Source organism: Pan paniscus, chromosome 10 (assembly GCF_029289425.2).
Source record: "Pan paniscus chromosome 10, NHGRI_mPanPan1-v2.0_pri, whole genome shotgun sequence".
In the NCBI taxonomy this organism is placed as follows: domain Eukaryota; kingdom Metazoa; phylum Chordata; class Mammalia; order Primates; family Hominidae; genus Pan; species Pan paniscus.
The window spans coordinates 48204291-48221335 of NC_073259.2; the positions used below are offsets into that span (position 1 = coordinate 48204291).

General features: G+C 33.8%; 1 protein-coding gene across 5 annotated transcripts in view; it reads left to right on the forward strand.

The window, feature by feature from the left end:
• SCAF11 (SR-related CTD associated factor 11) overlaps positions 1-17045 on the forward strand; it is a 76870-nt gene that overhangs the window by 32527 nt on the left and 27298 nt on the right. For 3 of the 5 annotated variants that reach the window (XM_034935990.3, XM_034935989.3, XM_063593084.1), the window contains 3 exons: positions 1447-1604; positions 11791-11868; positions 14962-15062. In XM_034935990.3, coding sequence (XP_034791881.1) covers positions 1447-1604; positions 11791-11868; positions 14962-15062 — 337 coding nt within the window. Of the gene's footprint in view, positions 1-1446; positions 1605-1982; positions 3148-7813; positions 9682-11790; positions 11869-14961; positions 15063-17045 lie in introns of those variants that run through there. The other 2 variants (XM_063593085.1, XM_055095729.2) reach the window with 2 other exon arrangements.

A 17045-nucleotide genomic window follows, 5' to 3' on the forward strand; every position in this document is an offset into this window, starting at 1 on the left:
TGTTTCTAGGCATGGATTATTTTTATTTCTCTTAACAGTATGCATTGTGTTTCCTTTGTTGGTTCATGTGTTTAATCATTTCCCGACCATTACCTCTTTGTTGCCTTTCCTTTATTCTCTTTTGGATTTCAATTAGTATGTTACACCATTCTGTAACCTCATTTCTTAACCTCTGTTTCACAGGCTATGTCTTATATTTCCTTTTCTGTCTCCTAGAGTCTAGCTGGTTTCCTCAGATTTGTCTTCCAATTCACAAGTATTTTTCTTGGATCTAATCTGCTGATTGTCCATTTTATGTGGTATTTGAAACTTCTGATATTTGAAGTTAGTGGATTTCTAAATGTGTTTCCTGCTGCTTCTCACTCAAGACAGCTTATTTTCTTAGGTTTGGTAATGTTTGATTATGAGCTTACATTTGATAAATTAAATCTATGAGGGCCTAATTTAGGTATCCTTTCCTCCAGAGGGTTTGTATTTGTTTCTTCCCAGGCCCATGCTGGGACCTCTTTAGCCCCATTTAAAAGTCTTGGCTTGATACTGGAGTCTATCAGGATTAGTTTTCCTTCCTGAAGCGGTTCTAAGGCTTAGTCTCCAGATCTAAACACTGGTTTGGACAGTTGTGCCCAGGACAGTTCCAACTTTGCTTGATATTACTGTTCACATTTCAGCTGACCAATCCTTTATTTCTGTTTTATTTTTATGTTGAATTTCAGAGTATCTATTATTTTCTTATGAGCCAGTGATGCATACTTTTGTATGAGTTGGTTACATTACTGGTGGGAGTTTAAAGTAGTACAAATCCTAAGGAGAATAATTTGTTAATACCTATTCATAATACAGATGTATACACACATTACTCTAGCAGTTCCATTTTTAGGAACTTACACTACAGATATACTTTTAAAAATGTGAAATAACTAAATTTTTATTGCAACATTGTTTGTCATAGCCAAAAGTTGAAAACATGTGAATGTCCATCAATAGATTTGAATAAAGAAAAAAGCAGACTAGTGTGTATAGTATTCTTGCATTTGTGTAAAGAAAGGAATGTGGAAGAGTTTGTATTAGCATTTGTTTTTCTGTACATTAAAAATTCTTAGGAAGAACACAAAAGAAGTTTAACAGTTGTTACTTATTGGATTGGTTGGAACTGGATGGGGATAAATTTGAATGAGAAATTTGCTCTTAAATTTTTGATCCGTGTGAATATTACTCACTTTAAATTTAATTAATGAAAAGTTTGTTTCAGTCCCCCGTTAAAAAAATTTAAGAAAGTAAACGTTGGGCATGTTGGGCTCAAGCAGTATGTTTGCTATAATTTATCTAAGATCTATTTGCTTTATAGTAGGAGGGTCCTTTAGAGTATCTAATCCACTATACTCCTAGAAACACAAGATTTTTGGTCTGGAGAACTTGAAAGCACATATGGCTGTTTTACTTTAACAGGTGAAGAAAACGGAGATAATACTATTTCCACTGGTCTGTTGTACAGTGAGGCTGACAGATGCCCAATATGTCTTAATTGTCTATTAGAAAAGGAAGTTGGTTTTCCAGAAAGCTGTAATCATGTCTTCTGTATGACTTGTATTCTTAAATGGGCAGAGGTAAGTCTGACACATTAATGTATTTTAATTTCCTAGCATGATTTCATTTCACCTAAAGCGTTGATACTGCCTTTCATAAATTATTTCACAGTAATGTATTTTCTTCCTACTTTGGACAAATTTCCTTGTATTATTCAAATTCTGTCAGTCATTTTCTTCTAATTTTCTTATATCAGGTTTTGATTTTGCAAATAATATTTTAAATGCATACTTTTTTAAAAAAAGTTAATAACCTTATAGGAAGAACAGATCAAACTTTTTTTTCTGGTAGAAATGCAGTAATTAATTTTTCAGTGTACTTGACTCTGTGCTTAATAGGATAATATCTGTTTACCACTAATAACACCTTCTGTCTGCTTTTTGTTTTATATTTTTCAGGGACTTTTCACATAGGTTATTTGATTTCTTCTTTATATCAGCCTTGTGGAATAACCAGAGCAGATACGATAGTGTCCTTCCATTTTACAGATGAGGAAACTTGGATTTTATGTTCTATGACTTGGTCAAGATCTCATAGTTTAAGAGGCAGAAGTGAATTTAGAACTGATTTTCTAATTCCTGTTTTTAATTTAGTGTGGACTAATTTCAGAGTCTGAATTAGAGATATTACCGTCATAGACAGTGAATAAGAAACAAGACATTCGTGACTTTTAATGTATTATGTTGACTCAATTTGGGCCAAATACTTTGAAGTAAATATTAATTTAATATAAGCCTTATTGTTATGAAATGTTAAGTAAAAAATTATTGTTCATATTAATCATGCTATATTTTCTAAGTTAATATTTGTCAGTCTGTAAAAATTAGTAAAGAAGATAATATCTTAAAAATATTTTAACATTAGCTGCATTCAAATTGTTAATGTTCTTAAATACGTTGGAATTAATTGCATATTACATAATTGGGGTTTTCAAAGCGCTATGTTTTGCTTAAATTTTCATTAATAGTGTGGAAAGGAGAATATAACTGTATAGTGACTCTGGCAGAGTTCTCAAAAGAAGGAAGAGAAGATTTGTTATACAAATTGAATTAATAATAGTATACATATAAACTATTTTAATTTAGTAAAACCTAAACTGGTCTTTAACAAGAAGTGACAGGATAGGTGAAAATGTATTTTGGGGAAAAGTATTTTGAGTTTTGCTGAATTAATATGGTTGGTAAATCTCTCTCTGTGTAGGATCACTGTTTAATGAAATAATGCATATTTTTTTTCTGCCACCCAAATAAAGATTTTTATCTGTGTTGAATTTAGTGCACATGGTTGCTTTGTGGTTAAATTTTTTTAGAGATTTTGCTTTGGGTAAAGAAATAATATTGTTGGATGGGTGGAAGGTTTCAGTACAGTGCTTTTTTATAAGATTGTATTTGGTGACCACATAATTGTGAACTTCAACAACTTAATCTGAGTATATGTTTTGCTCTAAGAAAATTATAATGTGTATGTAATAAGTAGATAATGGTTCTCCATCCTTTCTTTCAACTTCAAGTGCATCTTTCACACAACCTTTACCCTGATGTACATGTTCCAGGTTTCTCTAGGGTATGTATCTAGAGGTGGAATTACGGGTTGTAGATGATGCACATACTCAACTCTACTAGATAGTGGCAAACTTGTCTATATTTTTAACTCTTGTTGAATATTTTTAAGTTGAAAATACTGGATAACATACATGGTATGGCAGCCAACACCTTTCCCGCATGTAATATTTTTCAAATTGCTTTTCAAAAGAAAGTACTTATCTTTATGCTGCTATTATAAACTGTGGTGCTGGGTAGGCAGGGAGGAGTTGTGATAGTGTTTAAACAAAGGTAATTAATCTTTAAAGGGGAGAATAAACAGAACATTCTGAATTATTTCGTTGTCCCTGATGGGGATAGCAATCATCAGTTAAATAAACGTTTCAGTTGAGCAGTAACAAGAGAGCAATCTATTAATAAATTGCTTATTATAAATTATAAGTGAATGCTGGCTAAAAAAATCACGTAGACTAAGTTTTCAGTTTGAATCTTTTATTGCTGTGATAAAAATAGATATGTTTCAAAGCATGTAAGTGCTTTCACAAATAGAATCAGATTTCAAATTCAGGAGTATGTTTCCTTTTTTCATCATTATAAATTAAGCTCCATCCTCTCATTTCCCTCAGTCTTCTTCCATCTAAAAGCAAAGTTTACAGTTTACTTCGGATTTCAGGATCAGGAATAAGTGTCTTCAGTCTTCTAACAGGCCATGCCTTATGCCTAGGCTGTCATACACATTCTAACATTTAATTTCATTTAATTCACTATGTTAATATTTATTTGCTATACAAGACAAGGATTCTAAACTTATGATTTTTAAGTACGTCAAGGGATAGCCTGAAGTTAAAATCTTTTTAAAAAATTGGTTTGTGGTGTACAATTTTATGCATGTTCACTTCTTTTTTTTTTTTTTTTTTTTTGAGACAGAGTCTCACTCTGTCACCCAGGCTCGAGTGCAGTGGCACCATCTCGGCTCACTGCAACTTCTGCCTCCCAGGCCAAGCGATTCTTGTGCCACAGCTCCTGAGTAGCTGGGATTACAGGCGCGTGCCACCATGTCAGGCTCATTTTTTTGTATTTTCAGTAGACACGGAGTTTTATGTTGGCCAAGCTGGCCTCAAACTCCTGACCTCAAGGTGGCCCACTCGCCTCAGCCTCCCAAAGTGCTGGAATGAATGTTCACTTCTAGCAGTAGAGTAGAAATCAAAGTGAGATTTACAGTGGTTGGAAATCTGCATAAGAGAACAGTACAATTTGCAGTTAGGATCATCTTTCTAGATTTCTGTATCTTTCAAAATTTCTGTGCTTTCTGAGATTTGTACCCAAGGTTCACTGAAATATGATTCAGAAGGAATATCAAGCACCAAAAAAGGACTCATTTATTTACTTTCACCTTAATATTTTAGGCATTGAACACATTCTTAAAAACACTGGTCTGTAAGAAACTGGTGTTTTGAAAAATTAAAGTGTTTCGTAGTCTAGTATATTTATTTTGGACACGTAGATCAAAGTTAGTTTCAGTCTTTTCAAGCTCTAAAATTTTGGTTCTGTGGTTATTTAAACAAAAGCTATGTAAGGACTTTAAAGTGATTAAGTAAAAAGTCTTTAGGTATGTCAGAATCTTCTTCACTTAGGGCAGAATGTTTCAGGGTGAACCTGTGGTAGCCTTCATGGCCCATAGCCTAATTGCCTGCCCTTAGGGACACTAGAACAAATTGAAATTAATCATGTCCACTATGATTATATTTAGTTTCAAGGAATTCATAGATGGTAAACCTGTTGATTTATAAAATAATGATGATTATATAGAAATAGAATATTGAACAATGACACAATAATTGACATTAAGGAAGGCTGAAATTTTTGTTAATTTAAACCGTAACTGTTAGATCCAACAATCTAAAATTAATCAAAGACATTTGAACTGATGAAATGTATATAGAGCCAGTATGCTAAAGCTTATCATCTATTCAGTTAGGAAGTTATTTATTTTACCCATATTGTGGGCAAAAACAATATATACTTATTGATAGCTTTTAATAAATATATCTGAGTTTGCATACTTTAGGAAGGTAAAGGACAGAGAAGTCTTGACACACATCGTAGTAGTGACAATTAATTATGATTTCCTACAGACAAGATAATCTCCAACACATACAAACACACACAGGTTAAGTAAATGGGATTTATTGGCCAGGCATGATGGCTCACGCCTCTAATCCCAGCACTTTGGGAGGCCAAGGAGGGTGGATCACTCAAGCCCAGGAGTTCAAGACCAGCCTGGGCAACATGGTGAGACTTCATCTCTACTGGGGAAAAAAAAAAAAATTAGCCAGGCATGCTGGAGTATGCCTGTAGTCCCAGCTACTTGGGAAGCTGAGGTGGGGAGGTTGGAGGATCACTTGAGCCTGGGAGGTCGAGACTACATTTATCTGTAATTATGCCTGCACTTCAGCCTGGGTGACAAAATAAGACCCTATCTCAAAAAAAAAGAGAGAAAGTAGGAATCATTATTTCCCACAGTTGCCGAGAAGTGATTAAAAATTTGGCCCTTAAAATAAGGTCATGGTTTGAAGACACATGTTTAAAGCATTTAAGAGTTCTTAAGAATGTTTAATGGAACCTGCAATATATGTGATGAGGATGTTCTTGATATCTGCTGGCATTCTTTTCCCTTTTACATAATATAAAATATTTCCCTTTTAAGTATTATTTTTAAAAATGTGATTAGTTTCCCATTATAAGCAGATTATTCTCCCTCCATTTTATATAAAATCACCCATTTTGTATAAAATGCCAACAGCTTCAGTATGAGAGAGTAAAGGTTAATGAAATCAAAATTCGGCAGTTGGCAAAGGCATGGTTTCTCTCATAAACTAGAAATGAAGTGTCTTATTAAGGTGACATGCATTTCTTGAAGAAGTCAAACAATAGTGTTCAACATAGATGAAGGTTATATTTTTGAATTAATAATAAATACCAAAAAATCAAGATGTGAGTTCTTGACTTATGTCTGGACTGCACATGTGTTTTATATACAGGTGTTTCTTTATGCAGTAGGTGGAAATTTGTCCATTCTGGTTGTTAGACTACTTTTAAGTAATATAATTCAGTAAAGCTTTATTATCTGGAATTTTCAATCAATTTTTCCTCAAATTCTAATTTTAAAAAAATTAACCAGAACTAACCCAGACCCCTCTGTTATGTAGCTCTCTGTGAACAGTAATGTAAATGTACCTGTGTAGTACCACTAACATTAGTTCTTTATAAAGTATTGTCAGATACATTTTTTAAATTTATTACACCTATGCAATAGATGATCAGGGCTCTCTCCATCTTCATCCTTAGTGTGGGTTGGAGTGATTGCTAGCTCCACAAGAACTTTAACTTGTAGCTAATTTTTTCAGATCCACCATGATTTTTCACCCTGTGAATTAATCCTTTGGGAAATTTTTTCGTAGAGCAAAGAGGATTTTTGCATTGTGAACACCCATTACCTAAAGCATATATCTAAAAGAATTTAAGTACTCTGTTTACCAGTAAGGTAAATTAACATGCATTTCTTTGTGCCTAGTTTTAAATGTCAGAATATGTAAAATGATCTATATGGGTAGTTTACTGAGTTTCTTGTTTTTACACTAGATAAAGTGTTGCCTATTAATTGTCAGAATAAATTAAGATTACATGTAATTCTCCCCAACTGGTATCTTGGAGAACATGAAAGGATTTTAAGTAGTTTGATGAAATGTGTTCTTACTGGGGGTTAATTTTATCACTGACAGCCATTTGTCCTTTAGGGATACACTCCTGAATGCTGGTATAAAGAACCACAGTTTCACTAATATGGATTGACAAAGACTGTCTTGAAAGAACTGGTTAAATGTGATAGGGAACATGTAGGCTGACTGCAGGTGAACAATTAATTTGGAAGTACAGGTGAGGTGTCTTAGAACCATAAATGAAAAAAGATAGGTCCTGGAAAATAGCTTTAAAATAAGCATTAGCCACTAATGGTATGCATTTCTAAGTCATCTTTATTTGATTTTGAACTAGAATTTTGTATAACATGCTCTATTTTGTTAGTAGAGAGATAGATGTTCGAGATTCCCACAAACAGGCAAACCTACCTATAAACTTAGGTATTGAGATTTAGTCTTTAAGCACTTGTCTTAACACTTGTTTCTCTCTCTCTAAGAGGAGCTATCTATAAGCAGCCTATGTGATTGAGGATAGAGCAGCAGGAGGAAGCGAGGAATTAGAAATCGAGGATCCTGAATTCCCAAATAAGGAAGGTTTCTTGTTCTTACATTTAAATGTGGGTTTGTCTGAGCTGAGAATTTATAATGCTTCAGAATAGTAGGGTGTGTTTTACTGAAATCATTAGGAAGATTATTTTTTTCTATCAAAATTGCCTTCTTAACTGATACAACGTTAGTACAGAGCATTCACAGTAAAACATATAATACACATTACACTGTAAAGCAGTGAGCAAATTCCATTAATTTTGTAGCTGTATCAAAGCCAATGATGTTATTAGACTACTTGGTTATGAAACTGAATTAGATACTTTAAAAATTATTGAAATGAAAGTCAGTAATTCAAACAAGTGAGTCATTGAAGGATATTTTGTTGTATATAAGGAATCAAAATGGTAAATAATTGAAGGATATTTTTATTGTATTTAAGGCAACAAAATTTGAGATAATTTTCTTCAAAATTAAAATAACTTAAAAATAGAGTAAGTATTAGTTAAAATTTCTTTACATTAGTTTAAAATGTGAACTTTTAAAACCTCACAACTTGGAAATTTAATTGTAAATTTTACTCTGAAAACTAAAAACATCTTTGAGACCTTTCTGGATGGATATCTGCTGGATATAAGAGTGAGGCATCCTTGGGAGTTCCTTAAAATTAGGCCAGTCTGGGCCGGGTGTGGTGGCTCACGCTTGTAATCCCTACACTTTGGGAGGCCGAGGTGGGCCAATCGCTTTGAGCTCAGGAGTTCGAGACCAGCCTGGGCAACATGGCAAAACCCGATCTCTACAAAAAATACAAAAAATTAGCTGGGCATGGTGGTGCGTGCCTGTAGTCCCAACTACTTGGGAAACTGAGGTGAGGCCATTGCTTGAACCTAGGAGGTTGAGGTTGCAGTGAGCCGTGATGCCGCTGCACTACAGCCTGGGCAAGAGGGTGAGACCCTGTTTAAAAAAAAAATTATGATGGCCGAGTCTGTGTCAAAGAAAATTAACTTATTTTTTGGTGTTAACTAAATTATCTTTAGGAAATTACATTTTATATAGATTGTGATGATATATGGCAGTAGTTTTCCTATTACTACTACTTTTTTTTCTTGTTTTTCCTTTGTGTTTTTGTAATACCAGTGGAGCCTTTTCTTAAAATGAAACTTTAGGCAAACCTAAGACAATTATGCTTAAGGAAAAAAAAGGGGGGGAAAATCTTACTCAGAACTGTTTTTTGAAACGGATCAAATGGAATGGCTCAGAGCAGGTGTGATGGCTCCTCCTGTAATCCCAACACTTTGGGAGGCTGAGGTAGGAGGATCGTTTGAGCACAGGAGTTCAAGATGAGCCTGAGCAACATAGTGAGACCCTGTCTCTATGAAAAAGTTAAAAAAAAAAAAAAAAAAAAAAAGCTAGGCACGGTGATACATGCATGTAGTCCCAGCTACTTGGGAGGGTAAAGTGGAAGAATTGCTTGAGCCCCAGGAGTTCAAGCCTGCAGTAAGCTGTGATCAGGTGACTGCACTCCAGCGTGGGCGACAGAGTGAAACCCTGTGTTAAAAAAAAAAAAAAAAGTAACAGCTTAGATTAAAACTGTCATAATTCGAAATTGTAAAGGAAGGCTAGGCACAGCAGCTCACGCCATTAACCCCTCCAAGGCAGGTTGATCGCTTAAGCCCAGGAGTCCAAGACCACCCTGGGCAACATGGTAAAACCCCATCTCTATGAAAAATACAAAAATTAGCTGGGTATGGTGGCATGCACCTGTAGTCCCAGCTACTCAGGAGGCTGACATGGGAGGATCATCTGATCTCAGTCTGGGAGGCAAAGGCTGCAGTGACCCATGATAGCGCCACTGCACTCCAGCCTGGGGGCAGAGCAAGACCCTGTCTCAAAAAATAAAAAAAATAAAGAAAAAATTGTAAAGGAAAAAATGCAATTTAGCTGATGTCAGTAGAGGAAATTTAATAAAGAAAAAATGAGATTGTATGATTTGAGAGTCTTTGAAAGATTTGATGCATCTGATACAAATTTCTTGAACACATGACTTTCTTTGGATCTTAGTGTCACAAATCAAAATAGCTAAAATAATGAAGTACTTGGATTTCCATCTACGTCATAAACTTTGCAAATTCCAATAAAAATTGTTAAGAACTCATGTCTCTCACTTGTATATGTATCATATTGTGGTTGTCTTTTGTTAATTAACCAAGTTTTTTTGTTACTAAAACTAGTTGATTACAAGACCTTACATAATATTTAGTATATGCCACACTTTCTTCTAGGAATTATTTATTCCCATAAAAACCTTAGAGGTAAGTTATTTTTTCTCATTTTCACAAGTAAGGTTACTGAGGCACAGAGAGACTGTAACTTGCTCAAGTTTATTAAAAAGATACGAAAGTAGTACAGTAAATTCATGGCCTCTATATATCTTAGTTTTTACAAAAAAAGAACAAATTTTCATTTATTACCACATAACCTTTTTATTAATGTTTCTCTAAATTTACCTTTAAAATAGGAATAAAAAACATATTTTGAAGCTTTTGTAAAAATAGGAAGCACTAGAAATATTTCACTTTTAATTTTATTTATCTATGTTTCAGAGATGGGCTCTCACTCTGTTGCCTAGGCTGCAGTACAGTGGTGTGATCATGGCTTACTACAGCCTCGAACTCCTAGGCTCAAGGGATCCTCCTGCCTTGGCCTCTCAAAGTGTTGGCATTACAGGCATGCACCACCATGCTCAGCCAGATTTCAACTTTTAAATATTTTTGAAAACCATAAATGTAGCATTAATATAATCTCTTAAGAAATTTCATACAGGGTATGCCACTGGGATAAACAGCAATAGTTATGATGTTAAGTTCTTCGAACTAGACAATGCATTATTAAAAAATATATGAACTTCTTTGTTGCTGAAGCAAACCTTCTTAAGGTCAAGTTTTCTATAGGGAAAGTAATAGCCTCCTAAATCCATAGTACTTAAAAGTAGGCTGAACTGGTTTCTTCCAGTCTGAACCAATTTAATATAGTAAGGTCACATTTCCTAATTCAGATGTGGTAAAGCTTTTTTCCCATTGAAGCCCACTTAAAAGAGAAAGAAAATAGTAACTCAGCCCATATTTTGGCTGCTCCCAAAGTGACTTGTGAGCTTTGTGAAAATGTGTTAAATGATCAAGGACCATACACAATCTGCTCTACTTTTACTTGTATAAGCATGTCTTGATACGTGGTAAAACCCAGAAAGGCAAAGATCACATTTTTTACATAGGAATAATATATCTAGTTTCCATTACTATCTTTGCTCTTTGAGACTATTGCTATTAGATTGTTAAAATTCTGTTTTATTTTTGTAAACATAGGTATTAATAATATCACCTTTTGGTATGCTCTTTGCAGAGTTTTCCCTCCTACCCTAATAGAAAATACATTTCATCTTAAATTCTTTAAATAATGTAAACCTATTCTTACACAAATATTCAGTAGTTTTATCAGAGAAACTCTTAGAGTTGATGCACAGGAATTTTAAAAGGACAGGAAATAAAGCAAGATAATAATGTTGACTTATAATCATAGTATCACTTAAGGACCAATTTCCTTAATAAATAAAGAGCACCTATAACTCAATTTGAAAAAGAGTAGCAACTTAATAAAAACCTAAGCAAAGAACTTGAATAGGCAGCTTAAAGAAAAGGAACTTTGGATAGTCCTTAAAAACAGGAAAGTGTGCTCAACCTTACTCCTATAAAAGGAAATGTAAACTAAAAAACTCTTATTCATATTATGCTGTTAAGGATAAGGCAGCTCTGAATTACTAATATGAATCAATCTTAAGTTTATATATTAAAAAGATACACATATATGCATATGCAGTGGATATCCACAAAAGGTTATGTAAGAAACTGCCTCTGGAGTGGCCATCTAGGTGGCTGAGGGGAGGGGTGGAGGAGTACTTCATTTTCTTCATATCTTTCAAATGTTTTTATTGCTGGCACAACTGCCTATTTAATGTAACTAATTTGGGGGGAAAATATTAAGTCATAGAATATTAAAATTTGTGAGGGACCTTTCGGAGCCATTTGGAGTGGCCCAAGTTTAGCGTAACAGCCAGCTTTACATCACAGAACTACTGCTGTCAGCCCAACTCATCTTTCACTATACTAGTAGTTCTCAACTGGGCAGCATATCTTAATGGGATTTTAATAACAGATTCTGTCTCATTCATCATTGTATTCCAACTATCTAGCATACAGGAGGTATTCAGTAAATGTTTGAATGAATGAAACAAATTTAAGGTATAAAAATGTTTTTTTCTTTCGAAGATAGAGATAAAAATAATTTTATGGAAAATTTATAATTGTATTTATAATTTTGATCTAAAGAAACATTTCTAAAGATATAATTTGTTAATCACTTTTCAGACACTGGCTTCATGTCCTATTGACCGTAAACCTTTTCAGGCAGTGTTTAAATTCAGTGCATTGGAAGGTTATGTTAAGGTAAGTCTTTTTATTCTGCAACATGAATTATGTAAAAATTAATTGAAGCTGTTTGACTTTGATTTCCAGTTTGTGTATATTTGAAAATTGTTCAACTTAAGGTTTAATATGTTATTTTAATCCTCCTTAGCATGATAAATTTATACCTTTCAACTAATATACTTAAATTCTGAACCTTTTATTCATTTGCCCCCTAAAGAGGGCATATCCATAATAATCACCTTGTAATATACCACAAAATGTATTAGATCTCTGATAATCTGAAGGATGTTTCGTACTAAGGCTTAATTATAAAATACTTAACATTTTAGAATATCTTGAATGCGAGGACTTCTTCCCATATTTCAAACAATTTAATTGGATAGCACTTTGAATACATGTTTTCCGTTGAAAAAATGTTTGAAATGAAGTATTAGATTCAAAGACCAACTCCCACAAAACCTTAAGTCCAAAATAACTGAAAACTGTGTTTTCCTGAAAAACATAATAATTTTGAAATTAGCCAATAAAATTAAATTCTGCTTACCTCATTAATGTTACTTACTGTTGTAAGCCATGATTATGATTTGTATTTATGTTAATTTTTTGCTTACCTGAAAAAACAAAAAAACATGTCTGAGTTGAGTAAGAAGAAAAGAGAAAAGGAGAAGAGTAGTAGTTAAGTATATGAGAAAGATTTCTTGATGTATCACTACCAAATCATGAATGAAAAATAGCTAAAAATGAGAGTATTCAATATAAACATAAGTGATGCCGTTAATAGGAGAAACAAACGGTTTTTAGGTAGCACTGTTAGTCTTTGTCCACTTGGTTACTGTCTATGTAAGTAGAAAAGGGGATGGAAGCAATGTACAACTATTTAATTATTTGTCTTTCTCAGTGTAGGTTTTTATAATTTGTTTTGATATATTTTTACCAGATGAATCTTGATGCAAGGTACAAACAGGACCGCAATTCAAATAAACGGTTTGCTTGTTGTAATTGTATAACTTTGCCATCAATGCAAATTAGTTTATATCTCAGAAAAAAGATAAAACATTATAGAAGTGTAATATAGTAAGTGTGGCTTTTCCTGAAGACATATTCTCCATTTTTCCAAACGCTGTTTGTATGTATAATTACATTGCAAAAGATTCATTAGTGTAAAGTAGATTCCAAATATATTTTTCTGCGAAATTATGTTTTCTTGCTTAGAATAAAATTTTGTTTATTTGATAGAGTTTGTATTTTACTTAAAAGTTTGGTACAGTGCTAGTTTAATTTTTGTTTAACTTAAAAGGTATTTCTTGGCACATGAGATATCTTCCACATTCTCTTAAGTGCCTTCCCTAGACCTTTACTTCTTTCGAATCTTCACTTCATTATCTTTTTCCCTTTGCAATTGAACTTCTTGAATTCTACAACTACCTCTTCTCAATTCTTACTCACTTTTCAGTTCCCATAGAACATTTACCTCTATTATCTTATTTTACAAACACTACCCTCACCAAGGTCTAGGCTCAGACTTCCACATTCCATGGTTTGTTTTCTGCGTGTAGTGCTGCTGACTACCCTCTACTTCCTTCAGCTTCTAAAACATCCTTCTCTTGTGGGTATGTATGTATGTATGTATGTATGTATGATTGTATGATTGTTTTACTTCTCTGTCCTTTCACAATCTTCTTTGTCATATCCCTACCCTCCTGTTCCTTTTCTTAATCATTAGGACTCATAGGATCTTCATTTAAATTCTTTCAGTATACTTTCTTTCTAAGTCTTCTCAGCTATTATACTTCAGTAGCTTTAAGTACTACCTATATTTGGATGCTTCTAAAATTCTGTCACTGTCCTAGACTTCTTTACTGAGAGCCAGACATGTATTTACAACCACTTGTGCATCTCTATCTGGAATACCAACAAAATCTGACATTAACAAACTCCAAATTAATCACATTCCCTACCCCTTTCCCCAGCCCCAGTTGTTAATGGAATCACAGCCCTAGTCACCAAGATCAGAAATATCTGGGACTTTTCCAGTTTTCTCTCCCTCGTCTGTTTTTTTCTGCTCAATGTCTTAAATATGTTTCTTCTGTATACCTCCATTGTTCCCTCTTTGTAGACCCCTATTCTTTCATCTAACTAGTGCTGTCTGATAGAAGTATACTATAAGCCACTAAATAACTAAAATTTTAAGTAAGCATCCTAAAATAATAAAAAAATGAAATAAATTGAATGATTTATTTTTAATCCAATATATCTAATGTATTAGCTCAACGTGTAATATTTTAAAATTATTATTGAGAGATTTTACATTCTTTTAAAAAATTATACTAAGTCTTTGAAATCTTGTGTCTATTTTATACTTGCGGCACATTCCAATTTAGACGAGCCACATTCCAAGCACTGAGTAGCCATATGTGGCTAGTGACTGTTGTCTTGGACAGCATAGATCTAGTCTATCTTAAGAGCTTTCTTTTTGATTTCCTGGTTTTTATATTCTCTCCTTAACTGGTTGATTCCCCATATCACACCAAAGTTATCTTCCTAAAAACAAATTTGATCATCGCATTCACTTGCTTTAAAAAGTCCGCTTACTCTCTGATGCCTGTAGATTTTCTTATTCAAGAACCTTTACAGTCGAGTCCTAACACATTTCACCAATTTCACATCTAGCTACTCTGTTTTTACCTGTCTACATTGGCTTCTCACTGTTCCTTACAACTCTGTTCTTTCCTCCACCTAGAATATTTTTTTCTTAGACCGATTCCTAACTATCCTTTAAGACCAACTCATACATCATCTACTCATTAAAGTCTTCTGTGACATCCTCAGTTAATTTCTGAGTCCTATATGTATATACAAATCTGTGTTCATATCTCTGTTATAAGCACTTAATCTGTTTATGCTTAGCTGTCACTATTTTGTTTCTCCAGACCTAAGCACACTTACTAAGCTTATGGTTTAGCATGCTTGAATGAATAAGCATATGTATTTGGACTACACTTTTTAATTGGACAGTTTTGTTTCTGTAATTTTAATCATTTCAAGGAAGAATTTAAAAAGTTATTCGTAAGGCTGGATTGTTGCTCTAAATTGATTTTGCTTTTCTCATAGGTTCAAGTAAAAAAACAGCTGAGAGAAACAAAAGACAAGAAAAATGAAAACTCATTTGAGAAACAGGTCTCCTGTCATGAAAATTCTAAAAGCTGTATAAGGTTAGTGATTAACTTTAGAAGTGGAATGCAAATGAGTGGAACAGAAGTTAACTAGTACAAAAAAGGTATTAAAAAAATGAAGTGGGGTTTAAATGTATTTAATCACTTATTCAGAAGCATACACTTGATAATTTAAGGAGGGACTAGCTGAAATCTGAGAATCTGATTTGAGCTCTACTCTGTTTTTGGTGAAGAATTGGTTCTGGCTGGGCATGGTGGCTCACTCCTATAATCCCAGTGCTTTGGGAGGCTAAGGTGAGAGGATCACATGAGACCAGGAGTTTGGTACCAGCCTGGGGAACATAGTGAGGACCGTCCTCCCCTCCTCTGTCTCTACTAAAAAATAACACAAAATAAAAAGAATTAAAAGAATTCGTTCTTTTCAGTTTTATTTCTGAATCTGTTTTAGACCAAACCTTTTGTAAAATAAAATGTTCAGCAATGTAAAATTTCTGAATGCTGGCCAGGTGTGGTGGCTCACACACCTGTAAGGCTAGCACTTTGGGAGACTGAGGTGGGAGGATCACTTGAGCTCAGGAGTTCAAGACCAGCCTAGGCAACATAATGAGACCCTGTCTCTACTAAAAATTTACAGATTAGCCGGGCATGGTGACACATGGCTGCAGTTCCAGCTACTCAGGAAGTTGAGGCAGGGAGATATCTTGAACCCAGGAATCTGAGGCTGCAGTGAGCTATGATCACACCAGTGCATTCCAGCCTGAGCAACAGAGCAAGACTCTGTCTCAAAAACAAACCAAAATTCTGAATGCTTACCCTCATTTTTGTACTTAATCACATACCAATATTAAACACCTAATAGATAAGCATTGGTGCTCATACCACACTGTGAATAGCACTGATCAAGTTATTTATGGACAAAAAGTACAGAATACCTAATAGTATAGCACAACATTCTTCATCAGTTATAATTTAAACTGTTTATTAACCTTCACGTACTGCTTTCCTGTGTTGCAGCAGGCACTTGCTGTCTACTATAACAAGTGTTTATGTTAAAACATTTTTTTAAATATACAGGTTTCTTTTTTTTAGTTGCTGTTAAAACCATTGCCTATTTTAACATAAATGCCTAGAAATGCGGTGTTTAATACTTGAGTTTAGTAGGTGTTTAACACATTTTTGAGGTAAATTGAATATGAGTAGTACACTGGAAATTAAGTAATGCTTAAATAACTTGTTCTAATACATTTGAAACTTAAGCTCATTTTGATCTGAAATGTATTTAGAGCTGTCCAAGAGTTGAATTTTTAAGTCAATATGTTGTCAGATTCATAATTAAATCTATGATTCATTAGTACTTTTCATCAGAATACTAATTTCTTAAAAGAGTAAGTTTATTTAGTTCCTAAAACAGTTGGCAGTAGTCACTGAGGTTAATTCAACCTATCACTAATTTATAACACTGTAAGCTCCTTAGATGTTAACTTTTGGGTAGTTATGGCATTCTTTAAGAATGTGAAGAATGATTCAGATTTCTTCTGCTAGAAAAATACACGTTTACAGACATAAAACTTTGTATATGATTTCAAGGTATTCATGGAATACCCACTCCAAGAGCCTACCCATGAGCCCCAAAGTTAGTAACTGCATTAGACCAAATTTTATAATTATTTCTGAAAAATACTTATCAGCTTTGGTTCTTGCATTTGTATTTACATAGTAGATAGTAGTACACTTTTCCCAGGCATAGTGAAGAAATAACCTTTTGGTAGAAATACTTTTAATTCTTGATACAAATCATATCACTGGCTGTGACAGTATCATAGATATGCATTTTTTTTTTTCTCCCTCAAAATTACCCAATTCTCTTGGCTCTTGCCAAGGGTGTAGTGGTCATCACAGAATTACCTATAAGGCTCACAGCTCTTATTTGAGTCTAACACAGCAAAAGTCGTCCCCATATTTAACTGCTTTTTCTGAGATTTGTCATAAGGAAATAACAGCTGCAAAATTAATAATTTGCCT